Source organism: Diorhabda carinulata, chromosome 7, assembly GCF_026250575.1.
Source record: "Diorhabda carinulata isolate Delta chromosome 7, icDioCari1.1, whole genome shotgun sequence".
Lineage (NCBI taxonomy): Eukaryota > Metazoa > Arthropoda > Insecta > Coleoptera > Chrysomelidae > Diorhabda > Diorhabda carinulata.
The window spans coordinates 24,925,465-24,946,129 of NC_079466.1; the positions used below are offsets into that span (position 1 = coordinate 24,925,465).

General features: G+C 29.1%; 1 protein-coding gene across 1 annotated transcript in view; it reads left to right on the forward strand.

The window, feature by feature from the left end:
- LOC130896618 (uncharacterized) overlaps positions 1 to 20,665 on the forward strand; it is a 64,759-nt gene that overhangs the window by 26,434 nt on the left and 17,660 nt on the right. Inside the window, exons 2-3 of the mRNA XM_057804819.1 lie at positions 11,276 to 11,585; positions 18,797 to 19,081. Coding sequence (XP_057660802.1) covers positions 11,276 to 11,585; positions 18,797 to 19,081 — 595 coding nt within the window. The remainder of the gene's footprint in view (positions 1 to 11,275; positions 11,586 to 18,796; positions 19,082 to 20,665) is intronic.

Genomic DNA, 20,665 nt, shown 5'->3' on the forward strand with positions numbered 1-20,665 from the left:
CTGTTCTTGCTGCTTGGGCTTCCAAATATGCTGTTTCGACTCCCTAGACTCTTTAAATAAACTGTTCTTGCTTCTTGGACTTCCAAATATGCTGTTTTGACTACTTAGACTCTTTAAATAAACTGTTCTTGCTTCTTGGATTTCCAAATATGCTGTTTTGACTACTTAGACTCTAAATAAACTGTTTTTGCTGCTTGGGCTTCCAAATATGCAGTTTCGACTTCCTAGACTCTTTAAATAAACTGTTCTTGCTGCTTGGGCTTCCAAATATGCTGTTTCGACTCCCTAGACTCTTTAAATAAACTGTTCTTGCTTCTTGGACTTCCAAATATGCTGTTTTGACTACTTAGACTCTTTAAATAAACTGTTCTTGCTTCTTGGATTTCCAAATATGCTGTTTTGACTACTTAGACTCTTTAAATAAACTGTTCTTGCTTCTTGGATTTCCAAATATGCTGTTTTGACTACTTAGACTCTTTAAATAAACTGTTCTTGCTTCTTGGACTTCCAAATATGCTGTTTTGACTACTTAGACTCTTTAAATAAACTGTTTTTGCTTCTTGGACTTCCAAATATGCTGTTTTGACTACTTAGACTCTTTAAATAAACTGTTCTTGCTTCTTGGACTTCCAAATATGCTGTTTCGACTCCCTAGACTCTTTAAATAAACTGTTTTTGCTTCTTGGACTTCCAAATATGCTTTTTCGACTTCCTAGACTCTTTAAATAAACTGTTCTTGCTTCTTGGATTTCCAAATATGCTGTTTTGACTACTTAGACTCTTTAAATAAACTGTTTTTGCTGCTTGGGCTTCCAAATATGCAGTTTCGACTTCCTAGACTCTTTAAATAAACTGTTCTTGCTGCTTGGGCTTCCAAATATGCTGTTTCGACTCCCTAGACTCTTTAAATAAACTGTTCTTGCTGCTTGGGCTTCCAAATATGCTGTTTCGACTCCCTAGACTCTTTAAATAAACTGTTCTTGCTTCTTGGATTTCCAAATATGCTGTTTTGACTACTTAGACTCTAAATAAACTGTTTTTGCTGCTTGGGCTTCCAAATATGCTGTTTCGACTCCCTAGACTCTTTAAATAAACTGTTCTTGCTTCTTGGATTTCCAAATATGCTGTTTTGACTACTTAGACTCTAAATAAACTGTTTTTGCTGCTTGGGCTTCCAAATATGCTGTTTCGACTCCCTAGACTCTTTAAATAAACTGTTCTTGCTGCTTGGGCTTCCAAATATGCTGTTTCGACTCCCTAGACTCTTTAAATAAACTGTTCTTGCTGCTTGGGCTTCCAAATATGCTGTTTCGACTCCCTAGACTCTTTAAATAAACTGTTCTTGCTTCTTGGATTTCCAAATATGCTGTTTTGACTACTTAGACTCTAAATAAACTGTTTTTGCTGCTTGGGCTTCCAAATATGCTGTTTCGACTCCCTAGACTCTTTAAATAAACTGTTCTTGCTTCTTGGATTTCCAAATATGCTGTTTTGACTACTTAGACTCTAAATAAACTGTTTTTGCTGCTTGGGCTTCCAAATATGCTGTTTCGACTCCCTAGACTCTTTAAATAAACTGTTCTTGCTGCTTGGGCTTCCAAATATGCTGTTTCGACTCCCTAGACTCTTTAAATAAACTGTTCTTGCTTCTTGGACTTCCAAATATGCTGTTTTGACTACTTAGACTCTTTAAATAAACTGTTCTTGCTTCTTGGATTTCCAAATATGCTGTTTTGACTACTTAGACTCTTTAAATAAACTGTTCTTGCTTCTTGGACTTCCAAATATGCTGTTTTGACTACTTAGACTCTTTAAATAAACTGTTCTTGCTTCTTGGATTTCCAAATATGCTGTTTTGACTACGTAGACTCTTTAAATAAACTGTTTTTGCTTCTTGGACTTCCAAATATGCTGTTTCGACTCCCTAGACTCTTTAAATAAACTGTTCTTGCTTCTTGGATTTCCAAATATGCTGTTTTGACTACTTAGACTCTTTAAATAAACTGTTCTTGCTTCTTGGACTTCCAAATATGCTGTTTTGACTACTTAGACTCTTTAAATAAACTGTTTTTGCTTCTTGGACTTCCAAATATGCTGTTTTGACTACTTAGACTCTTTAAATAAACTGTTCTTGCTTCTTGGACTTTCAAATATACTTTTTGGACTTCTTAGACTCTTTAAATATGCTGTTTATGCTTCTTAGACTCATAATATGCTATATTTTGTTACGTAAATTCATTCAATATAATTTCTTAACTTCCAGGAGTTTCTTAACTATGTAGTTCTAGTTTTGAAAGTTGGACATAATATTTTTTCGAGATATTTAAAGATCCTTGTCATACGACGTGAAAAAAGTAATATAAATAACGAAGCAATTACTTATTCATTGAACTTTTCAAAAGGGATTGTCGTCGATCGATATTGAAATTTTTTTTTTTGAGTAGACAATGAGAAAGTTGAAAAAAAATCGAATTTCAACAAGGTTAAACACTTGACGATGAAACAATGAACAAAACTGTCCCAAGAAACTTATGATACGGTTAAAAAAATTATTATTTCGATTTAATGTATTATTATGTATAGTATATACGTTGAATAATATTATTTTATTGATAAATTATTCTATTAAACAAATTAATGAACCGTACGTATCTCATAAATGTACATAAAGTTATATAATCTAATTAACTCAAATAGGTATTGAAATATCTACTAATTTCAAACTTTCGTAATAGGTAATTATTTCGATTTTGGAAAAATAATTTCTCATTACTTCAGATACTAGAAAAAATATTTTTAATGAATGAGAGAGTATTAAAACCATTAAAGATTGGCGTATAATTAGACAGTATCTCTCGGGATCATAAAATTGTTTGTTTGTCCAAGTTAACGAATTATTTTTACACCCTGTATCTAATTAGACATGAAGAAGAAAACTACGTACTAATAAAAAAGAAGAACACCAAATGTCACAAAATACCAAGTGAAAAATCAATGTTATTAGCATGGGTGGATAGTCTAAGGATTGAGTCCATCACCACAAAGAAGAAGAAATCAATGTTAGGTTATGTTAGAATTAGTTTAGATTCTACGAATTTTTAAATCGTATTTACTTTTCGGTTTTTATGTAATGTATCCAAGTTTGATGTGCATAGGTGGCAAAAAAATATTGTCCTTCAGGACCAAAGGATCTTTTAAGACGTTTTTCTTACCAGGAGTAGTAACACTCGATGAAAACACCTTAACGACGTTGCTCCAAATCAATTAATGATAAAATGATCAAATCCAATCTATTCTAAATAGTTATTTCTCAATCTCTTTATTATATCAAGTGCCTACTTCTTGCGTGTTGATTTCAAACCAGTTTGTTAAAGAAGGATAAAGAAGGAGTAGAAGTTTATTGCTTGATGGTTGATAACGTATGAAATGCTTCAGGCTATTGACTGAGTTTGCTGCAATACCAATAAAAATTTTACATTACGATCGTATCTGGTATGTAAATAGTTCATTCATATAATGTGAATATTTTAAACATTGAAAGTATTTGAAATTTTGTTACTATTATTTATTGTATTATAACAAGTTGTAATAATGATTAATTATCTCGATTGCCCATAGCAATGAACCAATAATCGATTAGAAGGAAAATAAACAACATATGGAAATTAACCTTCTAATCATTATATTTCATTTTGGAATAGAATAAATCAAATTTACTAAAACAGATTGTTGTATGTTTCGATGAAGTAACTTCCTGATAAGATTTCGAGTATATCAATTAGGAACCTTATTCATGACTACGCATCTGCAGGTCGTCTAAAAACTGTGGAGAATCCTCAACTTTCAATGTTACAGCTTTTTTCTAAATATTTGTCTCAAAATGAATTATATGGAATTTTTGTGCGGTTAGTAAGAAGTAGTTTCTTTGACAATCAATCAAACAACGAAGTAACTTGAACTAATTCGAAGCTTTAAGCTTTGAAATATATTATGATCCTTTGAGAAATTTTTTTTGAGATTTAAGTGTGTCCATTTGCTTTCAAAACAACTAAATTTGATAAACCTCCAACTCAGATTTGCATGATCAAGTATCAAACGAAGCGCCATCATATTCTATTCTTCTTTTATTAACTTCCTCTCTAGTCATTATCAAATGCTTTTTCAAAATCAATAAATGTAAATCTGTTTATTTCAATTTTTACGTTTTACTGTAATTTTCAAATAACTATTTACGAGACTTGTCTTGAAAATTAGAAGACAGTGTTTTTAATATAATTTAGAGTCATAAAATAATTATACGTGTCAAAATTAAAATTACGACGATATGGGGCATAACCATTAAAAGAAATGGTATGATTTTATTAATGTCCGTGTCGCTTAACATATTATTAAATCGAAATCTATGCTCTATCAATTTATATAAATATTTCGTTCGATAAATTAATTTTTAATAGCTAAACATGCTCGTGTTAAAAATTACTTTTTTATTATATTTATTTAAAAAAAACCTCCATTTCATCTGTTTGTACAAAAACATAACAATTTAATATATTTCTCTCAGTGATAATTCTTTATAAATCGATTATAGAACAAAAAAAATTTCAACATGATAGTACAAAAATTTCAAAACTCAATTCCCTTTGCAAACGTTGTTTCTAACAGTACGCGTTTGTTAATCGACTCGAATTACACGTTTTTTATTTGTAGATGGTCCTACAATTAGACTTGAATTATTTTTTCTGGTATAACCTGTACAGTAGGACTATAAATTGATGAAGAACCGAAATTTAGACAAAAACCTTCATCATAAAACTTTCCTTAATCTTTGCAACTGTGCACATCGTTAAACTAGTCGGTGGATGTTTCAATTTCCATTAATTTGGAGTAATTACGTGAAGATACTTTGTTATAGTTTAGTATAATTTCGTTTCTAACGGTACGCGTTTGTTAATCGACTCGAATTACACGTTCTTGATTAATAGATGGCCTACAAATAGATTTGATTCATTTTTTCTGGTATAACCTGTACAGTAGGACTATAAATTGATGAAGAACCGGAATTTAGACAAAAACCTTCATCATAAAACTTTCCTTAATCTTTGCAACTGTGCACATCGTTAAACTAGTCGGTGGATGTTTCAATTTCCATTAATTTGGAGTAATTACGTGAAGATACTTTGTTATAGTTTAGTATAATTTCGTTTCTAACGGTACGCGTTTGTTAATCGACTCGAATTACACGTTCTTGATTAATAGATGGCCTACAAATAGATTTGATTCATTTTTTCTGGTATAACCTGTACAGTAGGATTATAAATTGATGAAGAACCGGAATTTAGACAAAAACCTTCATCATAAAACTTTCCTTAATCTTTGCAACTGTGCACATCGTTAAACTAGTCGGTGGATGTTTCAATTTCCATTAATTTGGAGTAATTACGTGAAGATACTTTGTTATAGTTTAGTATAATTTCGTTTCTAACGGTACGCGTTTGTTAATCGACTCGAATTACACGTTCTTGATTAATAGATGGCCTACAAATAGATTTGATTCATTTTTTCTGGTATAACCTGTACAGTAGGACTATAAAATGATGAAGAACCGGAATTTAGACAAAAACCTTCATCATAAAACTTTCCTTAATCTTTGCAACTGTGCACATCGTTAAACTAGTCGGTGGATGTTTCAATTTCCATTAATTTGGAGTAATTACGTGAAGATACTTTGTTATAGTTTAGTATAATCTCGTTTCTAACGGTACGCGTTTGTTAATCGACCCGAATTACACGTTTATGATTTATAAATGGCCTACAATTAGACTTGATTTATTTTTTCTGGTATAACCTGTACAGTAGGATTATAAATTGATGAAGAACCGGAATTTAGACAAAAACCTTCATCATAAAACTTTCCTTAATGTTTGCAACTGTGCACATCGTCAAACTAGTCGGTGGGTGTCTCAATTTCAATAAATTTGGAGTAATTACGTGAAGATACTTTGTTATAGTTTAGTATAATCTCGTTTCTAACGGTACGCGTTTGTTAATCGACCCGAATTACACGTTTATGATTTATAAATGGCCTACAATTAGACTTGATTTATTTTTTCTGGTATAACCTGTACAGTAGGATTATAAATTGATGAAGAACCGGAATTTAGACAAAAACCTTCATCATAAAACTTTCCTTAATCTTTGCAACTGTGCACATCGTTAAACTAGTCGGTGGATGTTTCAATTTCCATTAATTTGGAGTAATTACGTGAAGATACTTTGTTATAGTTTAGTATAATTTCGTTTCTAACGGTACGCGTTTGTTAATCGACTCGAATTACACGTTCTTGATTAATAGATGGCCTACAAATAGATTTGATTCATTTTTTCTGGTATAACCTGTACAGTAGGATTATAAATTGATGAAGAACCGGAATTTAGACAAAAACCTTCATCATAAAACTTTCCTTAATCTTTGCAACTGTGCACATCGTTAAACTAGTCGGTGGATGTTTCAATTTCCATTAATTTGGAGTAATTACGTGAAGATACTTTGTTATAGCTTAGTATAATTTCGTTTCTAACGGTACGCGTTTGTTAATCGACTCGAATTACACGTTCTTGATTAATAGATGGCCTACAAATAGATTTGATTCATTTTTTCTGGTATAACCTGTACAGTAGGATTATAAATTGATGAAGAACCGGAATTTAGACAAAAACCTTCATCATAAAACTTTCCTTAATGTTTGCAACTGTGCACATCGTCAAACTAGTCGGTGGGTGTCTCAATTTCAATAAATTTGGAGTAATTACTTGAAGATACTTTGTTATAGTTTAGTATAATCTCGTTTCTAACGGTACGCGTTTGTTAATCGACCCGAATTACACGTTTATGATTTATAAATGGCCTACAATTAGACTTGATTTATTTTTTCTGGTATAACCTGTACAGTAGGATTATAAATTGATGAAGAACCGGAATTTAGACAAAAACCTTCATCATAAAACTTTCCTTAATGTTTGCAACTGTGCACATCGTCAAACTAGTCGGTGGGTGTCTCAATTTCAATAAATTTGGAGTAATTACGTGAAGATACTTTGTTATAGTTTAGTATAATCTCGTTTCTAACGGTACGCGTTTGTTAATCGACCCGAATTACACGTTTATGATTTATAAATGGCCTACAATTAGACTTGATTTATTTTTTCTGGTATAACCTGTACAGTAGGATTATAAATTGATGAAGAACCGGAATTTAGACAAAAACCTTCATCATAAAACTTTCCTTAATCTTTGCAACTGTGCACATCGTTAAACTAGTCGGTGGATGTTTCAATTTCCATTAATTTGGAGTAATTACGTGAAGATACTTTGTTATAGTTTAGTATAATTTCGTTTCTAACGGTACGCGTTTGTTAATCGACTCGAATTACACGTTCTTGATTAATAGATGGCCTACAAATAGATTTGATTCATTTTTTCTGGTATAACCTGTACAGTAGGATTATAAATTGATGAAGAACCGGAATTTAGACAAAAACCATCATCATAAAACTTTCCTTAATATTTGCAATTATGCACATCGTTAAACTAGTCGGTGGGTGTTTCAATTTCCATTAATTTGGAGTAATTACGTGAAGATACTTTGTTATAGTTTAGTATAATCTCGTTTCTAACGGTACGCGTTTGTTAATCGACTCGAATTACACGTTTTTGATTTATAGATGGCCCTACAAATAGATTTGAATTATTTTTTCTGATATAACCGGTACAGTAGGACTACATAATATGAAGTTATTTCGCATTTATTAATTTTCACGCCCGATAAAAGGTGTATTTCACTTTCAGATGATAGAATTGACTGGACTATAACAGCCATCAACATTCTGTATAGATAAAATTTTATGTAATACAATAAAATCGTCGTCATCTTCGAAATTTGTTCACTGATAATATGAAAGGGATTTTGAAAACTTTCGCTTCTTTGTGGGTGGTATTAATCTGATATCGAGTTACCGCCCTGCCTTCTCGACGAAACTTACCTCATTCTCATTCAAATATACGAGGATGATGCATTATTACTTGCGATATAGGTCAAAGTCGTGAAATTATATTTTCATGTTACAAAAAAATACTTTAAAGTCAAAAAATCTTAATAAACATTAATCTAGGTGATTAGACATTACCAACATGAAGTTTGACAGTTTTAAGTGTATTCTATCGACACGAGATGGCTCCGCTTCTCGAGAACCTGTACCGGGAGTTTACTCTACATAAAATAAAAAATTTTTAATTACAAGAATTGCGTTCCATAAATTAGAAATTATCCCTGCTTAATAATTTCAAAACCTCGTTAATTGGTTGAATAATCAGTTCTGAATTATGACGAAAATTTAATGGTGGTTCACCACATTGTAAAAATCGTTAGATAATACCCCAAACAAATCAAAATCAACCAACACTTATTGGATTTACCATATTCGAATGGTAGGGATTCATTTCCACCCCCGATAAAGGGTGTATTTCACCCTCAGATTAAAATCAAACATCATTACAATATAACTTTCAACGTATATTTAATAATCTATCTAGAAAGAATTGACTGGACTATAACAGCCATCTTTTATCCGAATTATACATTTTTGTAATTCTTTTCTCAGTGTATATTATTTTATTTTTTATACCGAGTGAGTTTCGATACTTTTCTTCTGAATAAAGTTTTTTTATTATATGAAAAAAAAATAAACGGTTTCTAGATCATTTGATCGGCGCGCCGTATCTTTTTCCAAGTTACTTTCAAGGTATTCGCCAACAACGCATAGCAACTGAAAGTGAAAATAACTAGGCAGTAATTTGAGAGCTAAACGTGACACACATTTTTACATTTTAAGACTGCGTTATACATAATTCTCAATGGTAGAAGTGACTATATTCGATACACTGAAACACATTTACAATTAATTTTCATTTTATTACGTACTATATAAATTTAATTGCATAATAACGAAGAATTCTTTCTATTCGTACCTATATGAATTTTATAGTCTAGTTGGCCTAAAAGAGATACAAGTAAATTTATCAAATAAAATACGATATTAATTATTATACTTATAATACATTTAATATGATAATAATACCTTTTAAGTCAAATATAAACGACGTATGTCTATACTTAATACGTTATATTAATATAACGATGTAAATAAACGCATAAAGAAAAGACTTTCCTAATAACCACTATTACATAGGCAACACATTTTACAATATAATATTTGACGTAAGTCAAGTTGAATAATTTGAATGTTTTTAATAAATAGTTAACAAAAGATTTCATTTATTAAAAATATTGAATAACGAGCAAATTCACTATCATTATTATTTAGTTATTTCAAATAATACATTTAATATGAAAATAATACTTATTTAGTGAAATATAAACGACGTATGTCTATACTTAATACGTTATTCTAACTATACCGATGTAAATAAACGCATAAAGAAAGGACTTCCTTAATAATCACTATTACATAGGCAACACATTTTACAATATAATATTTGACGTAAGTCGCATTGTATAATTTGATTTTTGTTTGAGAAACATTTAAAAGGAATTATTATATAGGGTGATCCGTTAAGAAAAATGTTAACAAACTCGATATTTTTTTATTTATTTTGTAATATTTGAAAGTATCTAATCAATACGAAACGATATTAATAACTTTGAAGCACGAAATATAGATCATTACCTATTAGGAGAGATAATTGAAATTTTATGGCAATTTCAAAACGCGAATTAGAAAGTACTGAACGAACAAAAAAATTTTTTCCATATTTCAATTGGTTCACATTTGTCGCTTATTGTTTACTATTTAACAAATCATAATATTGATAATATTTCGTAAATAGTTAATAAATGAGATTTTACTGATAATATATAACAAATTTTCGACTGAAATAATACAGATATAACCTAAAAAATACTTTGGGATCATAGACATAATAATACTAGACTCCTCAATGTACTAACAAAATTCTAATATAGTTATCTTTATCTAATCCGTTCAATTTCTCTTTTTTCTTATCGTATTTCACCAATCACAGCATGGTGTAACAAAGATGTCCCTATTTTCGACCATATGCTGTCTCTTTCTAAAATTGGCACTACTTAAAAAGTATATTAATAGCATCTAGTATTACTGTGTCTATGTTTGAGACAAAATACTGGAAAATACTGTGATTATATTCATGGGCATTGTACAACAAATATTTACGTAACGAATTTACCATTAAATCACCTTGAGATTCGCTTTGACGAAAGTATGTCTGTTAGAAATTGTCTACCAACAGCTTCAATGGTACATTTACTACGACGGCGTGTTCACGCACTGTTGCCGGATTGTAAATTTGAAACTACTATTCTTATGAATCAACATAGCGTAATTTGAATTCGGATTTGTTGGGTTTTCAGAGAAAACTTTGGTTTGGTATATAATAACTTAAAAATCTAACCAAAAATATGATTTCAATCAATGTAATCGATAAGTCATAGATAAAAACCATTGTCAATAAAGTATTTCTTATAAAGTATTAAAATAAATATTGTGGATAGTTTTGCACAACTTCCCCCGACGTGTTTATTTACCACGCCCCGTCATTTTGGGACTGAATCGGCATAACAGGTACCTGTAATTGTAATTCATTTCGTAGATGATTATAAAAAGTACAGTTTATACCATGGTTAATATTTTCTTATAAAGTATTTATATTTAAACTAAATTTGAAAAAATATATAATATTTTGTTATAAAGTATTAAAATAAATGTTGTGGATAGTTTTGCGCAACTTCCCCCGACGTGTTTATTCACCACGCCCCGTCATTTTGGGACTGAATCGATAAAACAGGTACCTGTAATTGTAACTTCCTTCGTAGATTGTAGAAGGTTGAGTTAAATTTAAAAAATTCGTTTCGATTATCTATTTAATACAAAAAATTTGTTCTAATTTATAAATTTCGTATTACAAAAAGTAAACGCCTGGTAATTGTGTACATTCGAAAGGAATAACTCGAATGTTTCAAGGTCACATAATGTATAAGATTAGACATACTTGGAATCAAAAGTCGTTCTAGTTATTGTCGTAAAACCACTTTCTTTCGTATCAACTATATTTACTATAATTATCAATAAACTCATTCATCCGTTTCATCGGTAAATTTATTACTTCATATTATTTATTTATCGATATAAAAAAAAATTGAACATCGTTTTTCTGTTACAGTAAAACACGATGATCAATTAACATCTTCTAGTTTCTGGACCAGCGATTTTACTTCGCCCGATCACCAGGATTATTTCACCACAGCTCAAAGCCTTGCGCAAACGCATCCCGTAAAAGGAGGCGGGCCCACGAAACTTAACAGTCACACTTTTTCGAAACATTTAAATTACAGATTATCCCCTACGGAAGAACTCAGAAAAAATCCTTCGCTATCATCACCAGATGAATGTGCTAGGGCTTGCAGAGAAGGAGAACCTCCAAAAATTTGTTATTATCATTTCACGCTAGAGTTATACACAGTCCTCGGAGCGTAAGTATTGAAATTTTATAATATGTAATTCCAATATTTCTCGCTAGATGACACGAGTTTTGTTTATTGAACTTTTATTAAAAAAATTTGTAGAAACGTAATTAGATTGTTATAATAATATTTATAATTCAAATTACTACTTATTAAATTATAATTATTCGAAATTATTTCATTTATTAGTATTTAAAATATTATTGGTAACGGTAGCGTCATCTATATTAAATCTCATAAAATAGACTTACTTCATCAATACAAGATGGCGTATATTTATATTATTATTATTATCAATATCTGGATTACATTATAGTATACTGGGTGTTTTATCGAGTTTTGTATCTCTTAGTTGTGATTATAATTTTATTCAACAACTAATAACTGTTATTTAATAACAATCTAGAGTTCCAACTCAACGTCTGGCTTATAAACATGAAGATTTGCATAATTCTGTATGAAATAGTAAAATTTCATTTACATCTTTGATATATATATACGGGGTGAATAAACAAAAACTGTTTTCTCAAGTTTTGAATCCTTTAATTGTGTTTATAATTTTATTCAACAACTAATAACTGTTATTTAATAACATATAAGAGTTCCAACTCAACGTCTGGCTTATAAACATGAAGATTTGTATAATTCTATATGAAATAGTAAAATTTCATTTACATCTTTAATATATATATACGGGGTGAATAAACAAAAACTGTTTTTTCAAGTTTTGAATCCCTTAATTGCGATTATAATTTTATTCAACAACTAATAACTGTTATTTAATAACATATAAGAGTTCCAACTCAACGTCTGGCTTATAAACATGAAGATTTGTATAATTCTGTATGAAATAGTAAAATTTCATTTACATCTTTGATAGCGCGAAGAAAATCAAATTTATGTTCAATTGAAACACAAATGAGGCGATTTAATAATCACACATCTTGAAAAAAAAAAAAAAAGAACGTATGCGTCAGTTCCGGCAATATTGAATGCGATCGCAAATACCCACATTCTATTTTTACACCATTCATCTGTTGGCGTGAGCCAATAAACACCGTTTACCATGAAAGTACTAATAAAAAATTACCGAGATTTCAATTTTCACATGCCACTTTCGTTTTTTTTTTTTTTTTAATATCTAGATCAACAAAGACGGGCGTTACCTCGAACACGTTTCGTTGTAAACTCAAGTTATTAATTAATATTATTAATATTCGATCTTTCACACCTTGTTTCTCTGCTGGAGACATTTAATTTGATTCATTATTATACTAATTTGACGTATTAGTCACAGTATAACGCTTTGTCTATCCTTGTCGCTATATTATAGTTATTTAACTCGTTTCTTAGTCACTTTTGTTACAACTATCAATTGCGCCATCTACACGTTCAACTATAAACTTAAAAGGTCAATTATTCTACAACGTCACAGGAAACTATAAACTATAAAACTAGATTTCGAACTGTCAATAATTGAGTGTAGAGATGGGCTTTTTCTTTATATAAATATTTCAATAATTAATTTAATATATTTATAACGAACTACATTATAATGTTTATTAATTATATCACGGAATATATTTCAAGGACATTCGCATAATTATATATATACATATCAATCGAAAGGACATTTTAACGGTATGAAGTTATGTAATAATATTACATATAACTGTCGTTTAATTGTGTATGTATTACTAAATTATTAATTGGTGATTTGATTGGAGTTTTCCTGTCAGATATTTAGAAAATTGTGTTTTTAATGTATGTACGTTTAGTCTTTCGTAATATTCTTTCAAATACAATAAATATTTTAATGATTAAAATGTGTTGTAGATAGAGTTGGAAGGTCGAATAGTTATTTGGTAACAGTTATTCGTTATCCTTTTCGGATCTTTAGTTTTATTGAAATGCACGTAGTTATACGATTTTTTTTTCAAGGGTAACTAGTTAACAACTCCCCTTATGGGCGCCGTTCACTCTACTATTATTTTTTATTATAATTAATCACGATTGGCAACAACGTGCCAAATAATGTCCAAGATATCGTTATGTTTGTTTTTAGAACAATTTATTATGATTATTTGTTTATTAATTATCATGAAAAACGTTTTTTACTCGGTACAAAAAAACATCTGGTTATTGTACGAAAGGAAATGGGAGAAATTGTACTTTCCATATGTTGCAATAAAAAATTTATATTGAAAGTAATAAAATTTGAAATAAAGTATAAATATTTTTCATTTAAACATGAATATATATATATAAGGTGAATAATAAGTTAATAATAAAGTCGATTTTGAAGTATTCCACGAAAGTGTGAATTTTGAATCAAAAACAATTAATATGAAGCTTTTTTTTGGAAATGTCAATGAAATTTTGTGTTTACCTGTATTTTGGAAGCTGAAACTAATATTTTAACTAAATAATTTCCTTTGAAGAAACTCCAGTCTTCACGTAAACTTTATTCACTTTGACACTCTATATCTCAGGAAAATGAGTGGTTGGGAACATCAAATGTCACAGTGTCCATAGAATAATAATTTTCGAACTCATGAAGATCATTTAGGGCTTTTTAAATTTCAATTAAATTGAAGAATTAAAGATGATATTTATAATTTTTGTTTTATGAAATATGAATGTAGATTTTGAGACCCTGTATCTCAGTATAATGACGTATTTTAAAGCTGCAACTTGCACAGTTGATAAAAGAATTCTTTTTAAACTTATAAAGTTATTTTAGAATCTTCTAAATCAAAAAATTTTGGAGATATTATTAAAAATGAAAGATCGAGATAATTTTCGTTAAATCTGAATGAAATGGGTGATTTTGAGACCTTGTATCTCGTAAAAAATGAGTAATTGAAAGCTAAAAATCACATAGTTGTTAGTATAAATCTATTTGACTTCCTTTAGAACCTTTTAAATCAAAAATATTTTCAAAATCAGTTAGTCAAAATAATATTTATGATTTTTCAATAAATGATGATAAAAATACAAACTTTAAGACCCTGTATCTCAGTATAATGACGTATTTGAAAGCTGCAACTTGCACAGTTGATAAAAGAATTCTTTTTAAACTCACAAAGTTATTTTAGAATCTTCTAAATCAAAAAATTTGGGAGATATCATTAAAAATAAAAGATCGAGATAATTTTCGTTAAATCTGAATGAAATGGGTGATTTTGAGACCTTGTATCTCGTAAAAAATGAGTAATTGAAAGCTAAAAATCACATAGTTGTTAGTATAAATCTATTTGACTTCCTTTAGAACCTTTTAAATCAAAAATATTTTCAAAATCAGTTAGTCAAAATAATATTTATGATTTTTCAATAAATGATGATAAAAATACAAACTTTAAGACCCTGTATCTCAGTATAATGACGTATTTGAAAGCTGCAACTTGCACAGTTGATAAAAGAATTCTTTTTAAACTCACAAAGTTATTTTAGAATCTTCTAAATCAAAAAATTTGGGAGATATCATTAAAAATGAAAGATCGAGATAATTTTCGTTAAATCTGAATGAAATGGTGGACTTTGAGACCTTGTATCTCGTAAAAAATGAGTAATTGAAAGCTAAAAATCACATAGTTGTTAGTATAAATCTATTTGACTTCCTTTAGAACCTTTTAAATCAAAAATATTTTCAAAATCAGTTAGTCAAAATAATATTTATGATTTTTCAATAAATGATGATAAAAATACAAACTTTAAGACCCTGTATCTCAGTATAATGACGTATTTGAAAGCTGCAACTTGCACAGTTGATAAAAGAATTCTTTTTAAACTCACAAAGTTATTTTAGAATCTTCTAAATCAAAAAATTTGGGAGATATCATTAAAAATGAAAGATCGAGATAATTTTCGTTAAATCTGAATGAAATGGTGGACTTTGAGACCTTGTATCTCGTAAAAAATGAGTAATTGAAAGCTAAAAATCACATAGTTGTTAGTATAAATCTATTTGACTTCCTTTAGAACCTTTTAAATCAAAAATATTTTCAAAATCAGTTAGTCAAAATAATATTTATGATTTTTCAATAAATGATGATAAAAATACAAACTTTAAGACCCTGTATCTCAGTATAATGACGTATTTGAAAGCTGCAACTTGCACAGTTGATAAAAGAATTCTTTTTAAACTCACAAAGTTATTTTAGAATCTTCTAAATCAAAAAATTTGGGAGATATCATTAAAAATGAAAGATCGAGATAATTTTCGTTAAATCTGAATGAAATGGTGGACTTTGAGACCTTGTATCTCGTAAAAAATGAGTAATTGAAAGCTAAAAATCACATAGTTGTTAGTATAAATCTATTTGACTTCCTTTAGAACCTTTTAAATCAAAAATATTTTCAAAATCAGTTAGTCAAAATAATATTTATGATTTTTCAATAAATGATGATAAAACTATAAACTTTGAGACCCTGTATCTCAGTGCAATGATGTATTTGAAAGCTGCAACTTGCACAGTTGATAAAAGAATTCTTTTTAAACTCACAAAGTTTTTTTAGAATCTTCTAAATCAAAAAATTTGGGAGATATCATTAAAAATAAAAGATCGAGATAATTTTCGTTAAATCTGAATGAAATGGGTGATTTTGAGACCTTGTATCTCGTAAAAAATGAGTAATTGAAAGCTAAAAATCACATAGTTGTTAGTATAAATCTATTTGACTTCCTTTAGAACCTTTTAAATCAAAAATATTTTCAAAATCAGTTAGTCAAAATAATATTTATAATTTTTCAATAAATGATGATAAAAATACAAACTTTAAGACCCTGTATCTCAGTATAATGACGTATTTGAAAGCTACAACTTGCACGGTGGATAAAAGAATTCTTTTTAAACTTATAAAGTTTTTTTAGAATCTTCTAAATCAAAAAATTTGGGAGATATCATTAAAAATGAAAGATCGAGATAATTTTCGTTAAATCTGAATGAAATGGTGGACTTTGAGACCTTGTATCTCGTAAAAAATGAGTAATTGAAAGCTAAAAATCACATAGTTGTTAGTATAAATCTATTTGACTTCCTTTAGAACCTTTTAAATCAAAAATATTTTCAAAATCAGTTAGTCAAAATAATATTTATAATTTTTCAATAAATGATGATAAAAATACAAACTTTAAGACCCTGTATCTCAGTATAATGACGTATTTGAAAGCTACAACTTGCACGGTGGATAAAAGAATTCTTTTTAAACTTATAAAGTTTTTTTAGAATCTTCTAAATCAAAAAATTTGGGAGATATCATTAAAAATGAAAGATCGAGATAATTTTCGTTAAATCTGAATGAAATGGGTGATTTTGAGACCTTGTATCTCGTAAAAAATGAGTAATTGAAAGCTAAAAATCACATAGTTGTTAGTATAAATCTATTTGACTTCCTTTAGAACCTTTTAAATCAAAAATATTTTCAAAATCAGTTAGTCAAAATAATATTTATGATTTTTCAATAAATGATGATAAAAATACAAACTTTAAGACCCTGTATCTCAGTATAATGACGTATTTGAAAGCTGCAACTTGCACAGTTGATAAAAGAATTCTTTTTAAACTCACAAAGTTATTTTAGAATCTTCTAAATCAAAAAATTTGGGAGATATCATTAAAAATAAAAGATCGAGATAATTTTCGTTAAATCTGAATGAAATGGGTGATTTTGAGACCTTGTATCTCGTAAAAAATGAGTAATTGAAAGCTAAAAATCACATAGTTGTTAGTATAAATCTATTTGACTTCCTTTAGAACCTTTTAAATCAAAAATATTTTCAAAATCAGTTAGTCAAAATAATATTTATGATTTTTCAATAAATGATGATAAAACTATAAACTTTGAGACCCTGTATCTCAGTGCAATGATGTATTTGAAAGCTGCAACTTGCACAGTTGATAAAAGAATTCTTTTTAAACTCACAAAGTTTTTTTAGAATCTTCTAAATCAAAAAATTTGGGAGATATCATTAAAAATGAAAGATCGAGATAATTTTCGTTAAATCTGAATGAAATGGGTGATTTTGAGACCTTGTATCTCGTAAAAAATGAGTAATTGAAAGCTAAAAATCACATAGTTGTTAGTATAAATCTATTTGACTTCCTTTAGAACCTTTTAAATCAAAAATATTTTCAAAATCAGTTAGTCAAAATAATATTTATAATTTTTCAATAAATGATGATAAAAATACAAACTTTAAGACCCTGTATCTCAGTATAATGACGTATTTGAAAGCTACAACTTGCACGGTGGATAAAAGAATTCTTTTTAAACTTATAAAGTTATTTTAGAATCTTCTAAATCAAAAAATTTGGGAGATATAATTAAAAATGAAAGATCGAGATAATTTTCGTTAAATCTGAATGAAATGGGTGATTTTGAGACCTTGTATCTCGTAAAAAATGAGTAATTGAAAGCTAAAAATCGCATAGTTGTTAGTATAAATCTATTTGACTTCCTTTAGAACCTTTTAAATCAAAAATATTTTCAAAATCAGTTAGTCAAGATAAAATTTATAATTTTTCAATAAATGATGATAAAACTATAAACTTTGAGACCCTGTATCTCAGTGCAATGATGTATTTTAAAGCTGCAACTTGCACAGTTGATAAAAGAATTCTTTTTAAACTTATAAAGTTTTTTTAGAATCTTCTAAATCAAAAAATTTGGGAGATATCATTAAAAATGAAAGATCGAGATAATTTTTGTTAAATCTGAATGAAATGGGTGATTTTGAGACCTTGTATCTCGTAAAAAATGAGTAATTGAAAGGTAAAAATCACATAATTGTTAGTATAAATCTATTTGACTTCCTTTAGAACTTTTTTAAGTCAAAAATATTTTCAAAATTAGTTAGTCAAGATAATATTTATAATTTTTATTGTTTCGGAATATAAACGTAGCTTTTGACACTCTGTATATTATAAAAAAGAAGTTATTGAAAATTACAAATTCCACAATTTATACAACAATATTTTTTAAACGAAATAAGCCCTTAAAACAATATTTATATCGTAGGGCTAGAGAGATATTAATAAAATTATAAAACTAAACTAAATAATCGTTTTGTTTAAAAGTGAGGTTATGTCCAGATAAATTCGATCTAATAGAAGAAGCTTCTGTACAAACTTGGACGTTAAATGGTTGTTGGAATATCACCAAAATAAGTCATTTTTCAATAGCCCTCAATAATTAAAAAAAATTAAAAAAATTTTTAGAGCTTGTCAAGTATGTACCCCGAATGCGACCAACACAGTTTGGTCGAATTGTCAATGCGTTCTCGCCGATGGTGTCGAAAGAGGCATCCTCACAGTGAACCGTATGTTACCCGGACCGAGCATACAAGTTTGCGAAGGAGACAAAGTGGTAATTGACGTCGAAAACCACATGGAAGGCATGGAAGTCACCATACATTGGCACGGGATCTTCCAAAGGGGTAGTCAATATTACGACGGTGTACCTTTTGTAACACAATGTCCTATACAGCAGGGAAATACGTTTAGGTGAGTTTCCCCATTTATTCAAACCGTTTCTATCGCTATAACTGGACAGGACCAGCTTCGCGTTCCGTGTCGTGGACTTATTCGTATTATTAATCTTACATAAGAACTGTTTAGGTATTTAAATGAAATTTACATATTAAAAATTTTATTTGTATATAAAGCAATAACTAGATATTTGAATTAATTGCAAAATTTAAATAGCTCTCGGCCTTAAATTGAATAAATTAAATAAATTAACCGTAATTTCCTTCGTTATCTAGAACGAAAAACAAATTAATACGTATCAGTGTGTTAAACTTGAAAAATTATATATACACAGTGGTAAAATAAAGTTAATATTACCATTATATACAATTTTCGTATTTATTTAAATTATTTCTAAAGAAAGGATCAATTTATATACAGGATGTTCTTAATTTACGTAATTTATTTATACATACACACTAAATACACTCAACTATGCACTAAACACTAAACTATTCACTAATTTATTTAAATCGTTTTAATATTCCCAATTATTTGCTGTTTCAACAAGCGCCTATTTATACAAAACGATTTTCTCGATAATTCGGCTTTGGATATAAACAAACTAGAAGGTTCCCTTAGAAATTTATTTGTTTAAAACGGCTGTAACATGTTATAAAGTTATAACTACAAATCGAAGATTTGTAGTTATTGGAAATTTGTACTCGGCGCGTCCGCCAAATTTTTGATTGGTTTAACATTATCGTACAGAACCGGCTTCACGGACGAGTTCGTAATATTACAATGGCGATTGACGTCGAAATCATGGTGAAACATGTGGCAAAATCCACACGTGTCCTTTATCGATATAAGTGGTCCAGTCTTCGTAAATCTCTTGATCAAACACCAAACAATTATTTTGTTTATTGCATTTGCTTTTTTTTAAAATAGCGACTATTTTGTAAGAAAGTTCCATATGGCTAAACAACCACGTGACAAATTTTTTGACACCGTTTACCTCTATTTTGAAGACGCCATTTTGTTTTTTGGAAAATTGTTAACGGATTAGTAATTAACAAGTTCGCAAACTCCTTTGTACCAAATTTCATTGGAAAATAATGATTTCTCAACATCGTTAGTCGCCATCTTGAATGTGCCATTTTTGTTTTTAAAAAACTGTTCCAGGATTCGTAATCAGCAACCTTGAAAATCCCCTGTATTCTGAATTTAATTGGAAAATGATGATTTTCAACATTTTTGGCCGCCATTTTGAAGTCGCCATTCTGTTTTTTGAAATACTGTTGACGGAGTAATAATCGGAGACTTCTAAAACCCCCGTATACAAAATTTTATTGGAAAATATTGATTTTTCAATATCGTTAGCCGCCATCTTGAATGCGCCATTTTTGTTTTTAAAAAACTGTTCCAGGATTCGTAATCAGCAACCTTGAAAATCCCCTGTATTCCGAATTTAATTGGAAAATGATTATTTTCAGCATTTTTGGCCGCCATTTTAAAGTCGCCATTCTGTTTTTTGAAATACTGTTGACGGAGTAATAATCGGAGACTTCCAAAACCCCCGTATGCAAAATTTCATTGGAAAATAATGATTTCTCAACA